The sequence below is a fragment of the Chiroxiphia lanceolata genome, chromosome 3 (genome assembly GCF_009829145.1).
Source record: "Chiroxiphia lanceolata isolate bChiLan1 chromosome 3, bChiLan1.pri, whole genome shotgun sequence".
NCBI classification, from domain to species: Eukaryota; Metazoa; Chordata; class Aves; order Passeriformes; family Pipridae; genus Chiroxiphia; species Chiroxiphia lanceolata.
Window position 1 is genome coordinate 89462630 of NC_045639.1, and position 22002 is coordinate 89484631.

General features: G+C 35.4%; 1 protein-coding gene across 1 annotated transcript in view; it reads left to right on the top strand.

Annotated features, from left to right (window-relative positions):
• Window positions 1-22002, top strand: part of EYS (eyes shut homolog) — an 852398-nt gene that overhangs the window by 172273 nt on the left and 658123 nt on the right. Inside the window, exons 10-11 of the mRNA XM_032683211.1 lie at window positions 4182-4348; window positions 11842-12095. Coding sequence (XP_032539102.1) covers window positions 4182-4348; window positions 11842-12095 — 421 coding nt within the window. The remainder of the gene's footprint in view (window positions 1-4181; window positions 4349-11841; window positions 12096-22002) is intronic.

Consider the following 22002-nt stretch of genomic DNA (forward strand, 5'->3'; position numbering starts at 1 on the left):
TGAGAACTGTGAAGAATTTCTAAATAAATAAAAACGTTGTTCTCTTTAAATTAATTACGTCCCGCAAGACGAAATTTAGCCACTTGGTATTATAATACCTTTTCTTCTGTAATGTGCTCAGGTAGCCATGAAAAGGAATAAAGAAAATATCCTTGTCCTATTTGAATATAAGATGTATGCTACAGGTTCCAGTAATTTTTTTTAACAGGAGCTCATAGAGAACTGATAAGAGCACTCGTAATAACAAACAGTTGGAGTGCAACATGCTAGGCCTAGCTAATAGAATTATAGAATGACAGAACAGCCCAGGTTGGAAGGGATCTAAAAGTCCAACCTTTCATGGAAAAATGAGTGAGATTATCAGTCATATCTTGAAAACCTCCAGTGAGAGGAACTTCACCACAGATAGACTATACACTTAAAAAGTCCACCTGTGATTCAAACAATCACAGATATGGAAGCATTCTAAGATGTTCTGGACCACTCTTCAAGAAAGACATTGAGGTGCTGGAGTGTGTCCAGAGAAAGGCAACGGAGCTGATGAAGGGTCTAGAGAGTAAGCCCTATAGGGATCAGCTGACAGAGCTGTGTTTGTTTAGCCTGGAGAAAAAGAGTTTCAGGGGAGACCTTATCACTATATGCAGCTCTCTGAAAGGAGGCTGTAGCCAGGTGGGGGTCAGCTTCTTCTCCCAGGCAGCAAGTGATAGGACAAGAGGACATACCCTTAGATATGTCAAGCTGTGCCAGGGGAAGTTCAGGTTGAACATCAGAAGGAATTTCTTTCTGGAAAGGGTTGTTAAACACTGGAATAGACTGTCCAGGGAAGTGGTAGAGTCATCATCCCTGGAGGTGTTCAAGAAACGACAGTCTTACCTCAGTCAGTGGACAACAGATGATATTTAGAGGAGAAACAGACATATCATTCACTTCCTGCAAAATGGAGATAGGAGAAGAATAAAATAACCATGTAGGGACTAATTATCTTTCCTGTCTCTAACAACATCTCCTGATTGATGTTAGAAGGAAGTGATTCTTACAGTTTATCAAGACTATATAATGAGGAAGATTTGTTTTAAAGTACTTAACATAGACAGAAGAATGATAGTCAGACTGACCGGAGTAGACTGACCAGAACAGACTTGTTTATGGTCTGTTGAATCATAAGATTTGTATTAATCATAACTATTGGGAAGATTTACTTGGGGAAAAAGGAAAAGTCAATTGATGGGAAGATACTGCTCTTTCCAAAACTCCGTGTCTTTTATTTCCACTCAAAATATTTATTTCCACTTCTTGTACAAAGAAGAAACAAAAAAAAATCTTTGTAGTCACTTTAGAAAACACAATGCAAGTTTGAAGCTTAGAAGCTCAGTTTGACTTCAGTAATAGATTAATAAATATATTTAGCCTTGATTTCTTATTAAATCCTTAAAGATACTAACTCAGAGTTTTCAAAATTTGAATTGATATTTATCTCTGCTCTAAAATTAATTCTCTATCTGATAGAAAAAACTGCTAACTAGATTTGATGCTAAAAATATATTCCATAGCTTTCGTTGCAATTTAAAAGTGTTTTAGATTGTAGTAGCATCTTAAAGGGTAACACCTTTCTTCAGAGTATAAAAACAACATAAGAATATAACAAATATAATGTGGTGATATTGAAATATTTGTCTTAATTGTCTAAGTTTTTTCTAGATGGTTTTCTTGAATATAAGCTTATTTGACCTTTTGACCTATTTGAGCTTTGAGAAAATAGTAAGCCTTAGGACAAAATCCAACAAAAATGTTTAAATAAAAAAATTAGAAAACACATAAAAATGAAACAAAAAGGAAGAAAACGTTTCCCAAACCATACACATAAAAGTAGTTTTTGTATTTATGTCGAGCTGTGCTTTTCTTCAAGAAGTTGCCATATTGAATAATAATCCCAAGGTAAGTGTAAAATTCAGTACTGAGAGCATAACAAAAATCTTTTCATTTTAAGGACAATTTAAAACTTAATAAAAGGCAAATTAATATTATAATATTTCTGTCAAGAACTGTTATTATTACAAATCTTAATGACATTATAAAGAGATTCAGATTCAATCAAACTGAAGTACTACTGGATTAGCTCATCTTCTAGATACAATTTTCTTTAGAAACCAATTGGTTATAAGGAGGGATCTTAAGTGCTTTGAAATGAAAATGTTGTTATCCATCTTCACATTGACAAAATTTTAATGGAAATAAAAAGGGAACCTAAAACTAAAATGAGGAAAGGAGCATTCATTCAGACTTAAAACTTTCTGTAGTTTTTGAAGAATACAGGTTACTTACTGGTTTAGTAAGTAATATTAGCAATTAAAAACAAAAAGGAAAAAGGCTGTTCCAGTCTTAAGTTTACCAATCTCTCAATCTGCAGATTGAAAAGAAAGATAGATTATGAATCAGCAGTATAATTAACATGAAAAAAAAAGATCAGTCTTTTTTTTCCTAATAGCCACAAATTTAGTGAAGTTTTATACAGATTTTAAGCACAGGAACAATTGCTCTACTTTTTCAATGGAAAAATAACAGGCTAGTTCACTATCATCCGTCCTGAAACAGGCAGATTTTAAAGGCAGTTATGAAAGTGATACTGTTAAAATTAAATAATAAATACATCTTTCCTACTAAATGATAAATTGATACATTGATTTAATAACATTTAGTGTTTTAGTTTCTTGGAGATGTGTTTTTTCAATATTGCAACATAAAAAGATTAAATAACCATATTTATTACCAACTGCTTATTCAATTAAACTCTTTGGAAAAGAGCCACTCTATCACTTTCCTTCCCAACAGGACATGGGAGAGAAAATAAGATGTAGAACAACTCCACATCATTGTAGGCTGAGATAAGGCAGTTTACCAAAGCAAAAGTGGAAGTCTGTGCTCATACAAGCAAAGGGAAAAAAAATAGGCTTATTTTCTACTTCTCATCAGCAAGCAATGTTCTACCACTTCCCAGGAAGCAGGGCTTCAGCACACATAGCAGTTGCTCCAGAAGGCAAACATTGTAAATAACAAATATTCCCACTTCTCCCTCTGTTTCTTAGCTTTTATATCTGAGCTGACATCAAATAGTATGGAATATCCCCTTGGTTAATTTGGGTCAGCTGTCCTAGTTGGGTCCCCTCCCAGGACCTTACCCACCCCCAGTCCCTGGATGGGGTGGTGGGGAATGTTGAGAGATAGTGATGATGCTGTGTCAGCCCTGCTCAGCAGTAGCCAAAACACTGGTGTGTTATCAACATCTTTCTAGATACCAATGCAAAACACAGCTTTGAGGGTTGTTATGGGGGAAATGAACTCCATCTCAGTCAGATCCAATAGTCTGGGTTTAAGTTTCTACCACCTCTCCCCCACAGCAGTGCAGGGATATTTGGAATAGAGGTTACAGTCACTTCATCACATGTTGTTTCTACCGCTCTCCTCCGGGAGAGAAGTCCTTCCCCTGGTCCAAGGTGGGGTCCTTCCCGTGGAAGTCTTCCACAAACTTCTCCAATGTGAGTCCTTCCCACGGGCTGCAGTTCCTCCTGAACTGCTCCAGTGTGGGTCCCTTCCACAGCATGCAATCCTTCAGGAACAGAATGCTCCAGTGTGGCTCTCCCATGAGGTTAAAAGTGCTGCCAGCAAACCTATTCCAGCTACTCAATCTACTATGTCCCACAGGCTTACAGCCTTCTTTTGGGCATCTACTTGATCAGGCATGGGTCTCTTCCACAGGCTGCAGATGGATCTCTGCTCCACCGTGGACCTCCGTAGTCTCCAGGGGGACAGGCTGATCCACTATGGCCTTCACTATGGGCTGAAGGGTAAAGTCAGCTCTGGCACCTGAAGCACCTCTTCCCCCTCCTTCTTCCCTGAATATGATGTCTGCATAGTTGTATTTCTCACCTATTCTCACTGCTCTCTTTGGCTGCAATTACACCTGTGCAATAACTTTTTTTCCTTCTTAAGTATGTTATCACAGAGGCACTACCACTGTCACTGATGGGCTCAACCTTGGCCAGCAGCAGGTCCATCCTGGAGCCAGCTGGCATTGTCTCTGTCACACATGGGGAAAGCTTCTGGCAGCTTCTCAGAGAAACCACCTCTACAACCCTCTCACTCAAAACCTGGCCATGCAATGTGTTTGTAATTTTCATCTTCAGGTATGTGCAAATGGAGGTAGTTGCTTCTACGATGAAGAAAACCAGAGACCTCACTGTGTCTGTGTTCTTGGATGGACAGGAAAAACATGCCTAGAGAATATTAATGAGTGTGAGGTAAACCAGTGCCAACATGGAGCCACATGTGAAGATGGAATTAATAAATACAGGTAATAATGTGATACCTTCATAAAGAAGTTTATGCCATATAAAAATATTTTTTCTTTCAAAAGAATTACAAAAGGAGTTGCTAATGCAGTAATATTATTTTCATATTATAAAATACCATAATACTAGCTTTTGATAAGGATGTACCTTCAGTAACACTGTGTAGCACGAAGTGTTGCACAGGAAGGACTCACAGATATTCTCTTTGCTGGTAACAGTTAAATCAACTATGCAAAATCTCAGATAAACAAATAATCTATTTTAGTAAATGGCAAACACTTTATGAGCCTGGACTGGGACATACAGTGACTTTTCTTATTAAAATTTGAATTATAATTTATTATCATTTTAGGTATTGACAAAACCATAAAGTATGTGTTTTCCTTAGTGAGCTGTAATATGCTGTAGATATTTGAAAATGAGATTTTACAAAGTATGGTGAAAAAATAAATGGAAAAGGTTTTCTTCGATAAGCAGAGTTCAGTTGTTCTTGTCAGACTTGAATTATTTATATTTCCTCTAAAAAATTTAGAATCATGAAAATCACTCCATAATATGTGCGAATGTATTTTGAAAGGCTTTAATTCTATGCTGTGTCCTAGACTTAGAAGCACTGTAATCAATATGCTTTAGAGTTTCTATCTAGGAAAGATTGCAATAGTGCATAACATTAAAATAAAAACAATTAAAAATTTCTTCCACTCCACCGCTATTTTTATAGTACCTCCTGTAAAAATAACTGAAATCACCAAATAAGCACAAAAACACAGATTAGTATATGATTCTCAGTATAGCAGTGAAAAGGAATTTTTGTCACAGAATCCTTCCTTTTTCCCAGCTTGCAATCAACTCTTGTATCAAATAACTGGACCATATTCTTTATTTGGCTGATAAATCTGTGTTTTTCCATTCTATATCAGGAAAATAATTCCGACAGAAGTACAAAACCATGTTTACCTTACAAAATCCACCATCATTTACTGAGACATTAGTACGTCTGAAGATTTTGGCAAAAAAGAAATTTTGATTTTAGCTTGTTAACTCAGACTCAGTTTACTGACAGAAAACAGCTGCTCTTACTTTTTTAGTCTTTGAAAGACAAATCATTTGACAGTTCAGTCATTTTATCTAAGGAATAAGAACATATACCATTAAGATCCGAATCCTAAATGGCCAGTTTTGTTAGTGGAGTACCTGACCCCACAAGAACACAATTGGTTATTTTGTCAAGATAAAGCATGTATAATACCTGCTTTGATGAAAGAGCATAGTCATTTCCTAATTGCAGTGAACCATGTTTTTAGAGGACTAAACTATGCTTGCCTTAAAAAAAATGGTATTTCCCAAGTTATTGTTAGCAAGTGAAACAACAATAATTTCACCTTTGCAATACACCATTAAAACCAAAAGAATACAAGAGGAAATGCTGAACATAACTACTATAGTCACTTATCCTGTTTTAAAGACTTGAAATTTGCATTTCTATCCTAAAATGGTATCATTTTTCATAAATAAGAGCTGTATTTGATGCAAAGTATTTTCAGAAAGACATAAGAAAACTGTCAATAGAATATATGGAGAATTAGATTGTAAGTGCCATTAAGAAACCAAGAGAGATTAATTTTTAAAATTATTACAGTCATTCAAAACCTAACTTACTTAATAAGTGCAGAAGATAAAGGTATGCCAAAATGTTATGTATTAGTTTTTTATTAACATAAAATTAGTGTAGGACTAGATCTTTCTCATAGTTAAGAAATGTTAAATTCAAAAGTAATTATTAAACTTCAGTCATAATGTATTGTTCGAGTGGTACCTTGATATAGTAATGCTAACATGAGGAAAGCATGGAAAATATCCAGCTTAGCTTCAAGAATATTCCCTTCTTTTAAGGTCTCACATTTTGCAGGTGGTCAGATTTTGCATTTGAAAGTAATTTTTCTAACTTTCTGTGTCCTTATCTTGGTATATTCTTTCTCTCATGCCATTTTGAAATTACTCTCCCAGACAGTAGTGTCATACACATGTATATTTATATATATATATATATAAATATATATATATTTGCATTTCTATACATATATTTGCAGAGAAATTCCTTAGAGTTCAGGAGGAGGAATTGCTCTGAGTGAAGGAGGGGGACTTTAAAACTGTGATAGGCTGTAATTCTCAGTAAGGCTATATATTAAGAGCCATATAATCACAGTAAGAAGTCTTAGGAATTTTACTCCTTTGGTTTAGTGAGACTTCTCTTACAAATAAAGTGGCCTCAATCACAGAAGCACAAAACCTCTAATTAATTCTAATGAATTGTTGCACTTCCTGCTGAGTCTGTGCTGTTTAAGATATCACAAAGCAAGTTAATCAACATGTATTTAAAATGATAACTTCTCCAAAGAATTACTGGTCCTGCCACTGGTTTGATGATGTAGCTGGCACATACCATGAAATAGGCTAATTGGATCCACATGGCAAAGGAATCGCTTGACCTTCGGTCATATATACCTGAAAAAAAAAAAAAAAGATGAAAAAGATTCATTACTTCAGTAAATAGACAGTGTTGCTACATTAAAATGAAAACATTTAGATTTTACTTTTGAAAAAAACTGTATGTTTCCTTACTTTCTGTGTAGGAGAAGAAAGAGAGAACCCTAATGACGAGCATTTAATGAATACTTAAAGTGAAAGAAATCTTCAGGGAGCATATCCTCCTGTTTTGAAATCCAAGGGGGGATTTATTACTCCGTTTTCTTCACCCCTGTACATTTATCCCTTGTCAACATTACATTTTGGACAAATAAGATGCTAACTGAAATAAGATAATAATAATAGATATTTTACTGTAGTTTATGTAGTGAAAAGGAGTAACAAAGGGAAAACACAGAATTTAAAACTCTGGGTAGTTTCCATTACATGTCCTGTTTCTTGTTTCTTCAGTCCAGTCTGTTCAGATGAAGTCCTACACTTATAACCCCAGGAAAGCCCAGAAAGAAGGACTGAGGACTGTTAGATTAAGACTTGTATTAATCTAACAACTGTATTGGAGGATTTACCACTGTCTAAAAGGTCATGATGAACTAATATATTTTAAAAATGTATTTTAGTCAATAGCTACAACTCTGAGATCAGCATTTCATGACTTTTTATACTGGAAAACTTACCATTAAGGAATTAGATTTGGTAAAACCTGAATTGCCAACTCATTCTTCAGTATTCAGTATATAAATATCAGCGCATACAATTCAAAGTTGAATTATCTCAGTAGGAAAGAGTAAAGTGGCACATTATAGAGTAAAATGCTTTAGAATATGAAACATTTCTTTGTATGATGCCAGTAAGATTGTGAAAGTAAACATAATTTAGATAACTTCTGAATATCACAAAATTTAAAGCTTTTATTATTTTATTCGTCTTTGATTTTTTCCAGTTTCTTCCAGCTGAATGAATGAGCTGTTTGATTAGATTACTTTTTGTATCCAATTTTCTCTTTTCAACTTTATTCATCATATATGATATATGCAATTTGACTGCAGGACCTAGTTGGCAGTGTCATATAAACTTAGTACTGTGATATACACTGTTTTCTGTAGCAATAATAAGCTTCTTCCACTAAAAAAAGAGAAGAAATACTCTTCTTCCCTTTGCTACAGAAGCTCCAGAAGGTAGGTGAATATATGTCGCAATTTCTTAGGGAATATCTCTGCAATAAGTTATACAACAGCTTTTCTGCAGAGAATACAGATACATATAAAAATTAAAAGTGAAACTAAATAACCTTTTTGTCTATTTATGAATGTGTGTGCAGTTCACATTTCAATTGGAAAGCAAAATAATTAATACTGAGTAAATGCAGTTAATCTGCTTGGACTAATAATAATAAATATATTTAGATAATAACAATAAATATTAAATAATAAATATTTACAAAACTAAGTAGAGGGACTCTGGGAAATCTTTGCTAATGTCAGGCTTCAGTGCTCCTATATGCCTCCTATATAGATAGAGAAAATATCTGGATCATCTCCTAGAACAGTTTTGCAAAGCCGGATCTTCAGTCTGGTCTTTGGCTTTTTTCAGTCATTTTAAAGATCCACCTGATGTACACAGTCATTTATTCAATAGCACACAAATCACACTATATCTTTAGTGCAGAAGGTCTATGGTGACACTGTGACAACTGCGCTGGTTGGGTTAACTAGTACCAATTTGGTTACCCGCACACCTACTGTTCCAGACCTTTGGTGATAAAAAGCTATATCCTACTGCATGTTGGTAGGAACACATTGTAGCTATGGCATAAACATAAGCACTTCAGTAAAACGTTCCTTCTTAGACTAAATTCCATACCTGACATATCTACATCTCCATTTAACATTTATTTTACAGGCATATCAAATTATTGCGCAACATTATCTAGATTTAGGCAGTGGAGTAGAAACATACAATTGTCTGCATGATGTGTGGGAGCACAGTAATCCACAATAAGGTAACTGTGGCTAGTGTTTGCTACCCACTACAAAAATCCATGTTTGTAGCAAAAGCATTGAGGTATTTGTTTTCCCTCCTAAGATCTGTTACACTCAAAATTTTGCTATGGGTGAAAGAGTACATATGTGAAGCTAAGAAAGTACTGTTATTCCTATTAATGTTAATACAAAATTTTTCATATCTTGCTTTTCTCTGGGACCATGCTCATCCTTTCAGCGTTCTCCCAGTTTGTAAGGTTGACATTTTAGTCCTCTTTAAGAAAGAGGATAGGGGGGTGTCATTAGCATCTCCTGGTCTTTGCTGGGAAGTGTCCTACACACACACCAGAGAGGCCACACCCAGAGCTGAAGCTGGAGCAGGAGAGGCAGTAGCCATTGGCTCCAGCACAGGAGTTAAACCAGTGACACCCAGCCCAGGCCATTACAGGGCTGAGCCACTGCACTGAGGTCAGTGCACAGCCAGGTCAGCCCTCTGATAAGGGCAAAAGTGTTAAAGTGCATGTACTTTTAATGTTTATGCATAATGAAACTTTATATAAGTTGAAATTTACATTTAGCTGTAAATGTCATGATTTAACCCCCACCAGCAACCAAGCACCACACAGCTGCTCACTCACTCCCCCACCAGCAGGTTGAAGGAGAGAATCAGAAGGGTAAAAGCTAGAAAAATCATGAGTTAAGACAGTTTAATAGGCAAAGCAAAAGCCACACATGCAAGCAAAGCAAAACAAGGAATTACTTCACTGCTTCCCATGGGCAGGCAGGTGTTTGGCATTCTCCAGGAAAGCAGGGCCCTGTCACACATAATGGTTACTTGGGAAGACAAACTCCATCCTTCCAAATGTCCCCCACTTCTTCCTTCTTCCTCTCGGCTTTACATGCCGAGCAGGATGATGTATGATATGGAATATCCCTTTCGTCCATTTGGGTCACCTGTCCCAGTTGTGTCTTCTCCCAACTTCCTGTGCACAGTAAAGTAAATGTATGAAAAGATTTTTTTGAACTGCACTCCTTTAAAAAATGAAGCTCTCAAGAGAAGGGGAAGATTTCTACTTTGCTAAGAAGTTTAGGCTGGAAGAGAGAATACAGCAGCTATACCAACTTGAGTAGGTACTGCAGTAGCAATAGATCTGCAAAGCAAAAACAACGGTGCTGAAGACCCCAGGCTTATCTCACAAGCTCATCAAAAGAGTTTTATGTCAAAAAGATACAAGGTCTCAAAACCCACCCAACGGATTTATTAAAGTGGACTTCAGTTCTTTTAGACCTTGGGGTCATGCATGGGAAAAACACAACAATGTTTCCAGGAGGTCAAAATAACACACTTTTACCGCCAAATCTTGGAAAATAAGGGAACTTGGCAAAAGTTTAAAGCAAATATTTCACAAAACATTGACTTAGCAAATTCCAACCCATCCAAGTTTAAGTTAACCAAATCAAGGAAAAGGGAATTAGGAGAAGAAGAAGTGAAGAAAAAGAGAGAGTGAGCAAGAGAGAGAATTATAGTTACCGCCTTAGACCCAGTGTAGAACCAGCTACTACAAATCCAAGGGCAATAGGACCATGACCATGAGGAGGTCTTGTGGTGTGGGTTTTACTTACTATGGACTCCTGTGGCCAACCCCCCAGGTGGGGCTTTTGGTCTGCCAGCCATTTGGGATCTGGGTTAGGGGCTCCAGGGGGTGTGGTATGTGGTTTCAGGTGTGTCAGTGGCTGCCAGCTGCACTAAAGGCTCTCAAGGAGGTGGGGTGTGAGGGTAGAGCCCCATCCCACCTTGACAGAACCTGATTTGCCCCCTCCACCCCCCTCCCTCAAATTGTTTTGAGTCATTGATAATTTTAATAACATTTTTTCAGTCTCTCAGAGTCATGACCACTCTAGATGAGATATGGAGGGATTACTTCAAGCAAGCTCTCTTTTGGTCCATGGACTAAAAGCCCATTAGCAGTTGATGTCCGTTAGCTATACTCCAGGGCTCACAGCTAGTGATTTAGTTTCCACATGTCTACTATAAAAAATGCAGAGATAATAAACCAAGACAGACGCAAACAGCCACATGAACAATCCCTTCTGTTAAAAATAAAGGAAAAAATACTCTTTCTGCCAGATGAATCAATAGACAAAATTACCATAATCAAGGCTTCCTTAACATGTTAGTTCTTTCCATCATCTAGATAGCATCTCTGTGGACTAAGAAGATGTAAGATTACTGTAAAATTATCTCCTCCTGTGTGAGGAGACCTCTGTACATGATAAGGAAAGGATCAATCAAAGAATATATTGCCAAGTACAAGGGATTTTCTAATTTTACGAGATATGGGTTAGCTATGAAATAGTCCAGATTTGTTTTCATTCACACATTACAATGAATAAAAGGCAGAAAGAGAAACATGAGAAAGTCATCTCCAGTCTTGAATAATTTATATCTCATCCAACATTTGGGGAAAAAAATCCTGAACAATTTCTATAAAATTCTATAGATGCTTTTTTTTTTCAGTTAGATAGCAATTGCAACTTTTGTTGCTAATGATACAGCAGTTTTATGCTGATTTTGTGTCCAGAGCAAACAGAATCTAATATTGTTTCTTCATACTGATATTGTAGGAAGTAACTAATTATTTTTTCAGAAAAAAAAATAAAATTCATAATATACATATTTAGAAGAGTTTTTTATTCTAATATTTTCATTTGAAGCTTAATATTAAAAGTTACAGAGCTACTAGTTCGTCCTATGTAAATAGATAAGATTTTCCATATTGTTTGACTTCATTTAATTATTGCTAGCAGTCCACGTGTAATGAATTTACTTAGTGACTAACTAAAGGTAAAGAAAAAAGATAGAAACAAAAAGTGATTCATTTGTGAGTGATTCAAAGTGAGAATATTGTTAACATTATAGCCATTACGGACCATTATATTCCAGGCTGGTGATTCTGGGGGTGCTTTTCCCCTGTCCTCATCTCTCCTCACCTTGCCACTCCTCTCCTGTTTTCTCATTTCAATAACAGGTGCATATGTCCCCTTGGCTACACTGGCACATATTGTGAACTTGATATAGACAATTGCATTGGAAATCAGTGCTCTGAATATGGATTCTGCCAGGACCACTTGCATAATTACAGCTGTAATTGTGTGCCCGGATATGAAGGTCCCTTCTGTGAAGTTGAAATTAATGAATGCTTAAGTTCACCTTGCAAAAATGGAGCTACTTGTATGGATTTAAGTGGCCACTTTTCTTGTCGTTGTACTGCTGGGTTCAAAGGTAAGTTTTATCTTTTGAAGTGCCTTGTATTACAGATGTGAATGTCCCATTCTGCATAAGCAATGTTTATATAATTGTTTAATAACAGATATATATATATGAATATGCATATATTTGCATGGTTGTATGATTTACAGGAGTTTTAACTGAAGTAGCATTGAAATTCTTAGATTGTGTCTCCTAATTGTTCCTCAACTGACTTTCCCTTCACTAAACGTACAGTTCTGAGCTTTAGCTTTGCTGCTGTTGGCAAAAAAAATTGATCAAGTTCCAAAACAAAATTTAAATTGTATTATTTTATTTTCACAGTTATGCAGTCTTAGCTGTCATGGCTTTAGTAATATATAGGCTAATAAGAACAAATGCTTTGGTACAGAACAGGAAAATCTAAGCATGAGGAGGAATGAGATCAGCAGCATCATCTGTCTGCATGTGTAGGATATAAACAGCTATATTTGAGTGACTCCCCTTCTATATGCTGGAGATAGGGCATCTGCCTGTCTTAGACATCTTTTCTAGGGAGAGATGGGCTGTAACTTTCTGTATTGCATTAGACGAATCCTAGAAAACTCATAACATGATTCCTTTTTGTACTAATTTTTGGCTTTGTGTTAATAATACTGATATTCAGACTATGTGTGAGAGGCAGAAAATAATTTTGTATCCAGCAATACTGAATTGCATTTCCAGCCTTCATCTATATCATTGAGCACAGTCATTAATGCGCTGAATGCTTCTCTGTTGATAATCTATGATATGCTATCACTAACGAAGACAAAAATAAATAGTATATTATGTATAATGTCATTTGTACTAACTAATCATTAATTTACAGCTTACTCTTTGAAACTGCTGAGGGCTTTTGCTCCAATGCAGACAGTATGTGTAGTACTAGATTTATTCTGTCCCAGTTGAACCCCTGAGATGTTCAACATGTATTTGGATCTTTCTGAGTCACTGCCAAAGTGCTGAACTATTAAGTAATTATAACTTTACTGATATTTTTTCATTATACATTCTGGCTAGTTTTTAGCATTTTATCATTAACATTTTTAATTTTGAGTATGTTTATGTTCCTTTACATATATATATATATATATATATATATATATGTATACATTTATGGAAGTATACACTGGCAGGTTTGTTGCCCTCAATTGGAGTATATAATTTCTATGTAATTTGAATGACATTTATTAAAAGCTGTTATTTCCTGATACTTATTTATTAATAAGTGTGCAACAAAACAAAGGAATGTCCCAGAAGTGGCTTAAATTCCAGCAAGATAGCACAACTGCATCTGACTACAAGTGAAGAAAACATGCTTGGCTCACCTGTGCAAAATCTAACATCATATATTTCCATTTTGCTGCTGAAACTTCAACCCTTATTTTGTACTTTGCTGGACTTCGTGGGGAACTTCAACTACCCACATATCTACAATAGAGTGGGGTACAAGATCTGCTTGGAAGAGCCCGTAGGATAAAACCCCAGAGAGAAGAAGGGTCCAAGAAAGTCTATGACTACTAAGATCACGACCAGTTCATCTCAACGAGCAGGCAAAAATACCAGGAGGCCTGTAGGAATGATCAAGGAACTCATGGCCAAATTCAAACAAGGAAACATACAGAGGACAGGAGCAAGGACAGGTAACCTGGCAGGAAATAGAGACACTGAGAATGCAGCAATAAGTTTAGGAAAGTCAAAGCCCAAATGCTGTTCAGTATGACAAGTTTGTGAAATACACCAAGAAGGGCTTCTGTAAGCATGTATGTGACAAAGGGAAGAGAGAAAGTAGTCCCATTGCTCAATGAGATAGAACCTTGATGAGACTGGACATGGAGAAGTGTGGGTACTGAATGCCACCTTTGCTTCAGTCTGTGCTGGTTTCAGGCTGTCCTTCAATAATCCAACAACCTGAAACCAGAGAAAAAGTCTGAAGCAAGGAAGACACACCCTTGATGGACGAGACTCAGGAGAGGAAATACTTAGGCAAACTGAATACGTTTGTCCATGAACCCTGATGGGATACACCCAAAAATCATAGCATCATAGAATTTTATAATCATTGAAGTTGAAAAAGATATCTAAGATCACTGGGTCCAAATATTAAGATACCACCACCATGTTCACAGCTAAACATTATCCCCAAGTGCCACATCCACATACCTTTTGAACAATTTCCAGGGGTGGCGATTCAACCACTTTCCTGGGCAGCCTATTGCAGCACCTGAACACCCTTCTACTGAAGAATTTTTTCCAAATATCCACTCTAAAGCTCCCCTGGCACAACTTGCTTACGTAAATGATATAATTACATATTACTCTGGCCCCCAATCGGGAGGTCTGGAGACACACTATCTATAACACTGCTGCTTCTTTTGAGAACGCATGCAGGGTCACTCTCGAGGAGAAAAGACAAGGTAGAAAGAATTGTGTCTTGTCGATACCACCTAAGGAGTCTTTCTACTGTGCTTTTTGCAACAGAACTTGTCTATCTCATATTGGCCTTTTTAGCCACCAGCGCACTTGTAGCAAATGTGGGTAGAGCCCTTCCCAAATCTTCATTTGTGAGGCTTAGCCATGATGAATTGCATATTACTGAAAAAATCTTTTTTAAAAAATAAACCCTTTATTTTCTCACAGAATGAGGTATTATATAATAGCATTTCCACCAAAGTAAATTTAAAGAGAAATGTCACAATATTGCTCATTAAGTGTAACTCTAATTACCACATGTACTGAATATATTAAATTCTGATTTTAAGCTGTAAACAATTAATAAAAGGCTGTTTAAACTTACAAAAATATTATCAGTACCCTAGAAATTCTATTTTCATAGTGTCTATGGTTCAATGCCCTATGGTTTATGATCCTAGGATATTTTCCAGCAAAAAACAGATTTAAAGTTTGGTCATAACTTCATGTTATGAATCAGTGATTAGTATCCCAGCGTAATACTAAAAACCTTATATTTATTCCTATCTCATTTGTATGTGTGTGTTTGTTATATTGTTTCTCTGTAATTCAGCATTCTAACATATCCAGATGTACTTAATTTTTCTTCATAAATAGTAAATTAACTTTCAGATGAAATAGCAAAGGCAATACTGAATAAGCTAAAGAGTAAAATAGAAATTATTGTTGCTCAGTACTCTGTATGTATTTGTGGAACTATCATACTCTGTGTACTAGGACTCATAGATATTGTAAATAACTTCCCACTTATTAGGTGGGAGATGACTTGACGTCTCTCCTGCTATTAAATGAATCCCCGTGTTCTCTTTGATATAACATTAGAATCAGTTTTTATTTCAGAAGCAAAATGTTAAACAGACAACTCATATCTGTCTACTTTGTCTAGTTGATTGATCAATCTGATGTCTATCAACATTCCTCAGAAACTTTGCATTCTATTAACTAGGGACCCCTTAGGCAGTGTAATGGATTTGATTTTTTTAAAAAACAAGTTCATAAAAAAATGCAAGGCTTGGGTATTTTCATAATAAAAACAAATGTTTTGTAACATCATATACCACAGTCTTTCCTTTTGAACTGTAAATGATACTTGTGACGGAAACTTTAATATGAAGACATTTGGTATATGCCTGGTGCCCTCTCCACTGCCTATAAGAGAATTTCAGCCATGTTCAAACTTGGAAGTTTGCAATACAATTATAAAAATTGAGTAAATAACTTCTTTAACTTTTGATTAAGTCATGAGTGTATATCACCTACTTCTGGCTCAGTTTTTCAAGCATAACATAGTGCTGCTCACCTTCAGAAAAATTCCCAGTCTATCCTTTCTTCTGTATCTTTGTGTTAACTATCTCAATACATCAATGTTCAGCACCAAATAATTCCAGCTTTTGTGATGACTGGTATTTCTAAACAAATACCACTGTGCTTATTTCTAGTTTAAAGGAAGATCTTGAAATTTTTCAGGGGGAAAAGAAAAGCTGTATTTATCCTAACACATCCTACATTAAAACTCTCTTCTGTTTAGATGCCCACAAAAATGTGAAGGCAGCTACTGAGAACTCAAAGCAGATAGACAATATTACCTCATTGGTTTCTCTTGAGGGTTTGTATCTATATAACATACAGTTAAATTTGGGAAATATTTTTATTCTAAATATATACTGTATCCCACATAGCAAGATATTGATCTATCTTTGCTTTAGCCATGTACAAGTAACAACAGTATTGAAGCTCATCACTAATGTTGCCTTCCAGTCAACCTTTTGGGGTTTGACATTAATATATGCTATATGTGATGCTCTTCAGTATTCCTCTCTTTGTCCAAAAGAGGAAAAATAAATTTCTGTGCTTTGTTTTTATTTTTTTATTCCACAAATACATAGGAGATGTCCATGTAAAATTTGAAGTCCATCTATGGAAATATTTGAGTGTTGGTACTTTCAGTACGTTATTAATTGGTTTTACAACAAGGCTGGGCTGGGTGAGTGGCTCAGGGCATTAGGTAGTGCAGCTTCTGAAGGGGTTCTGGCCAGTTTCTTCTGGGGAAGAGTGATTATTGCTGGCACATTGTGCCAGTGCAGCCTGCCTGTCAAATGTACAATGTAATCCCATGGAGAGAGATGAGCTGGACTCTTGGCAGTTTAGATTTGAAGAGTCACATGCTTTCTCTGAGTTAAAAGTCCTTCATAGATGCTAAGACAGTGGAGTGGTTTAACACCTCATATAAATCGCTTTCAATCTCTAATAAGTGTTCACAGAAGGGATTGCACTGCATGAGGTAAATAAAGATTAAATTTGTTTTGGATTTTTAACTACTACAATATGTTACACAGAAAAGATCTTGAAGAAAAGAAAAAAAAACAATCAAGTGTGTAGAACAACAAAGTTGAGAAAGGGAAATATCTGTCAAGTTCACAAAAGCCACACCTGGAACACCCGTCTTGCTTTTTCACAATTGCATTTTCTGCAAAGTAAGCAGAAACATTACTCAGGGTGATACCTGTCTTATCTAACAGAATAACTTATGTTGCTTAGCAAGCAACAAAATTACACTTTGTTATCAGGCACATGACTGGAATGCTTTATATTTATACACATTTTACAAAATGTGGACAGTAAGGCAGGAATGTTGCAAAGACAATCCTCAAATAAATGGTTAATGCTTTGGATATTAGCTGAACTTTACAAAACCTCGTGGTTCAGTTTTTTGGTGGTTTGGTTTTTTTCCGCAGTACTTCATTAAGTTTACATTAAGTAGAATTTTAAATCACCTGCTTTTCATCTGATCTCGGAATAGAAAGATTTATTTTATGTCTTGAATATAACCTCAAGTGAGGAGTTTTATTTAAAAAATATATTCTTTAACATCCTTTTCTTAATTGTGGTCATTCTGTCTGCCTTTGCATCATCAAACTTTATATTCCATTTTACCTATAAAACAAAAGTTGGTATAAAAAGTATTTAAAAGAAACTTTGTATTTTTATATTCTTGCATATGTTTTGTGATTCAGACAGAGATGTTATAGTAGTGGTGGCACTTTATAATAAATACTTTAAATATAATGCTTATTACATTATGAAAATAACTTCTCAAATTATTTAATTTTTATTCTAATGTCTGAATATTATATTTGAGAATGATATGAAATTAAACTTATTCTGATATCAAAACAAAATTCAGTTTTTTGAATATTATACAAAATCAAACAGTAGTTCCACAAGTCCGGATAAAGTATGAAGTTAATGTCTTTAAGTTAAGCAGAAATAAAGCGTGAACCACTGAAAGGTGCAAACTTTCAATATGATGATCTTACAAAGTTGCACTTTTGAAGTCAATTCAATGAGACTTCATCCATTAGACTTATGAAAAGCAATGGGGTTATATTTACCTGAGAACTTTGGAATCTCTCCATTTGCTAAAATAGCATGATTATTTTAAAGAAAGTAAGTGATATCAGTAACATTGGTGGAGGACAAAACATCTCTGCTAATTTTTTCAGCGTGCACTTACTCAGTCCTTAGGCTCTTCTCAAGGCTTTTATATTCCTGTAGAAAAATGTCTTGTGTATCATCAGTGTGTTGGCAGAAAATGTTGCTTCTAAAGATCAGGTAATGCAATTTGCAAGAGTGACAGACTTTCCTATAATTTCCTGTTACATATTTTAAGAACACTGCAATTTTACGCAGCATAAAATATGCTATAGAGTTAATAGTACAAGACTTGGCTTGTGGTAATTTTTTACATTCTCTTTGTATTTCAGAATCTGGTGACATGATCCCTGTAAAGTGTTTAAGAACTCAGACCTTAAGCTATGATTTATTAAATAACATTTTACTAGTAATTATGTTCAGATGTATTGTATTAATATTAACCTTAAAAGTGTAAGTCCAAAAAATATTTATATTAACATATTTTTGTGTTGAAAGTAATTTGTAACCAGTTAATGATTTTTATCTGATGTTAAAAGGAGATTCTCATCATACATTTCAAATGTGTAGCTGAGATGAGCTGCATACTGAAAACAAAAAAGGCTTCTTTGTATCTGTCCAGCTTTTTTCATGTCTTGAATACTCAGAAAATATTATCTCACAGTAGCTTCATAGATTGTTTGATTCTCTCTGAAATACTTTTAAATACTGCCCATATATTACCTTTGTACTCTGAGGACATGAATTCTTAAATTCCCATAGCAACTGTTTGTAAGAAGTTTTGAAATATGCCTTTTGTCAGGTGCAACTATCAATTTAATGGTACTCCAAGTTATAACACATAATCAGAAGACTGTGTACTGTGTACTGTCTACAGTACACAAAAAGCAATTACCTTTATTTTCACTACATGTGTATTTGATTGGCAGAAATTGCACTAAAACATGAAGGCTTCTCCAAGTTTTAACATGGTTCACAGGAAAAATATGTTATTCTCCTAGCCTCTTCTGAGATGTACAGAATTACCAAAACTGCACTGTTAACTTTTAGATGAAAAATAATATCATTTTTCCATATCTGTAAATAGTACATTTTCCAGTGGCTAGATAGCTAAATTAGACATGAAACAGAAGAGTTGTTGAAGGAATGGTAGTAGAGATACATAGAGACTAAAGTCTTAGCTGTTTGTGTCAAAAATACTGCAGGTTTGTCAGGAAGAAAAACAGTGAACTATGTGTTTATTGTGTTAACAGCTGAAATATTTCAGAAAGTTTGGTCATCTTTCTAAATAACCTGTGAGTACTGTGAGTACTGTTAGCTAGCACAACTTGTAAATCAGGCAGTGGTTTTCACAAATATATTCATTAGTTATAAGAAAGGTATTCTCAGTGCTTGATAACTCAGATGAGGTGGCTTGTAGTTGCTTCTTTGTCAACTGAAGTAATTTCGATGAAGTAACAGCCTCTAACATAAAATCAGCGCCTTTTTAGTCAGAGTAAGGATTTGCACCCTCATTTTCTTCTTCTCTTAAATGGAGAATGGAATTCATACACATTTAGCATGGCCATAGGTAATAAAAACAAAATACCTGAAACCAGATCATTGTCTGTTAAACAAGTATAGCATATTTATCTCTACTGTACAACATTGTTTTGGATATTTGGGACTAATTGTCTAAATTGGAACTAAAACTGTTAATCTATGATGTGGTATAATACAGACTAATACACTGTACTCACTGAACTCTTAACATAATGGGGATTAGTGGCAACGTATCAGAAATTAGATTCAGATTCTGATGCTACTGGTGATAATTTCTTAGCTATACATTATAGAAGAAATTTATGTTTTTCCAAATGAAGATGGAAAATAAATTATCTTTTTCTGCATCTTTTCTCATTTTGACAGAATCATTATGATTCCTGTCAAACTTGAAACTGGGAAATGGCTTTGTCTCCTTTCTTACCTTTTCTACATACAATTAGGTTTTGCCACTATTCCTTCACACAGCTAAAGCTCCAACACTCATCTCATGTCCCAAGTTTACCTCTAACATTCATTATTTCATCATCCTCTCAGGACTCCCCAGGTCTTGTAACATTTCATATAGTTCAGTCAAAACATAGCCACAGAATTAACCTTTCGATCAGGTGCCATTTTGATTTTCTCAAAGGGTTCACCTTGCCCACTACAGACTAATTTTTTGTTCTTTATTGAGAATACTCCAGAGTATTCAACTACTCTCTGTGTCTTTGTTCCTTTATCTTATTTCCTACCATCTCGTCAAGATTCACAGCCTGAATGACCACTCTATTGCACTTCTATAAAACTTTTGCAACTGTCTCTGCTTATTGTCCATTTCATCCCCTAAGGACTATTTTCTTAAGACTGAATACAGGACATCCTATATTGTGTTAGGTATTGACACTTAGGGAACTGAATTTCACCCTAAAAACTCAGTTTTAAAGTATAGATCCACAGTCAGAATTGTGCGTGTAGTTGACTCATTTTCCTGCTGAAAGCCATACCCTATTTCCTATGCCCAAAAGAAATGAAAATCAAAGAAGATAGATGAGAACAGTTCACAAGGAATTGTAGCTAGACCTTCTGCAGTCATGTATTAAAATTATGGTACTGTTCAGTTTCATAAGATACCTTTGCTGCCTCAGATTCAGAAAGAAAGCAGAGATAACTTCACAAAAAGGCAATAAGACACTAACAAACCTTGGATCTCGTCAGTAAATGAGGATGATCTCATTCCAACATTTCCCCTAAAATTGCATTTGCTTTACACCTTTAACAATTCAAGGGAGGTGAAAAAGTGTGTTTCAAGGAGTTTTTCTAGCACATGCTTCAACTTACCCATGGCTTGTGATCAGATAATTAATTTTAGAGGAAACTCTCCACCTGTCTACCCAGAAGAAAACAGATGCCAATGCATTTTTATTTATCTTCCTCAAAAGACACCCACCATAATCAGGGACCTGAATTAGAAAGCATAAGGAATGCAAATTTTCAGAACGAGATCATAAAGACTGCACATAGTGCTACTACCTTATCAGCACTTCAGAGAAAATTCTTTAAAAAATTTAAGAACTGAGAAATGAATTTATATTTTGGTCAGTCCTTGCCATCTGTAATCCTCACTGGTGCCATGGCATACATTAAGCAGCACTCAGCAGCTGCTCCTAGCAGATAGCTTTTTACTTTACTGAGTTACCTGAACTCTCCCTGGATTATGCTTTTGTCTCACTGTTTTCATCCATGTATCTTGAAGTCTTACAGAAAATGAAGAGATGTTTAGAAGTAGGAAAAAACCCTAATAGGAACCACCCTGTCATAAACTTAAGTGTGCAAGAGAATCTTGGTGTTACTATGGGCTTCTCCAACGGTGGCCTTTTGTATCTAGTAGATTTGAAAATACAGATTTTAATAGCTGACTGTCTTCATTTATATGATTCTATGAGAGGGCATGTATGTGTGCTGCAGATAGGAGACCAAATAGTTTCCACAGTGTAAAGAATTCAGAGGAATTTCAGCTTTTTTTTTGCTTTTATCTTCTGCTTTGTGGTTCACAGAAAGCTCAGCACACTTTGTACACTGCTGACCTGTCATAGCTACTGAACATGATTTGCCTCCATATTCCTGTGGCTGGAAATAGCTTCTTCTGTTACAAATCAAAGCAACCCCTTTTGTATATTACAAATCTACATTTCACTATACCATCTTTGCTCTTAGTTATTTCATCATCTCTCATTTGCATTTTTCCTCATTAAGTATTCTTTAGTGATTTGATCACCTTCCTTCTTTGTATTAAACAAAGAAAGAGAAATGTCTAATATTACAGGACTGACAACTTGCTTTAGAACATAGGCTGAACTGTACTATTACACATCACTGTGTAAATTAGTGTTGGCCACATTTTCATATGCAGTGATACTTCACAATTCTTTTTTAAAGACATGAAAGAAAATTATTCACAAAACTGGACAAAAAT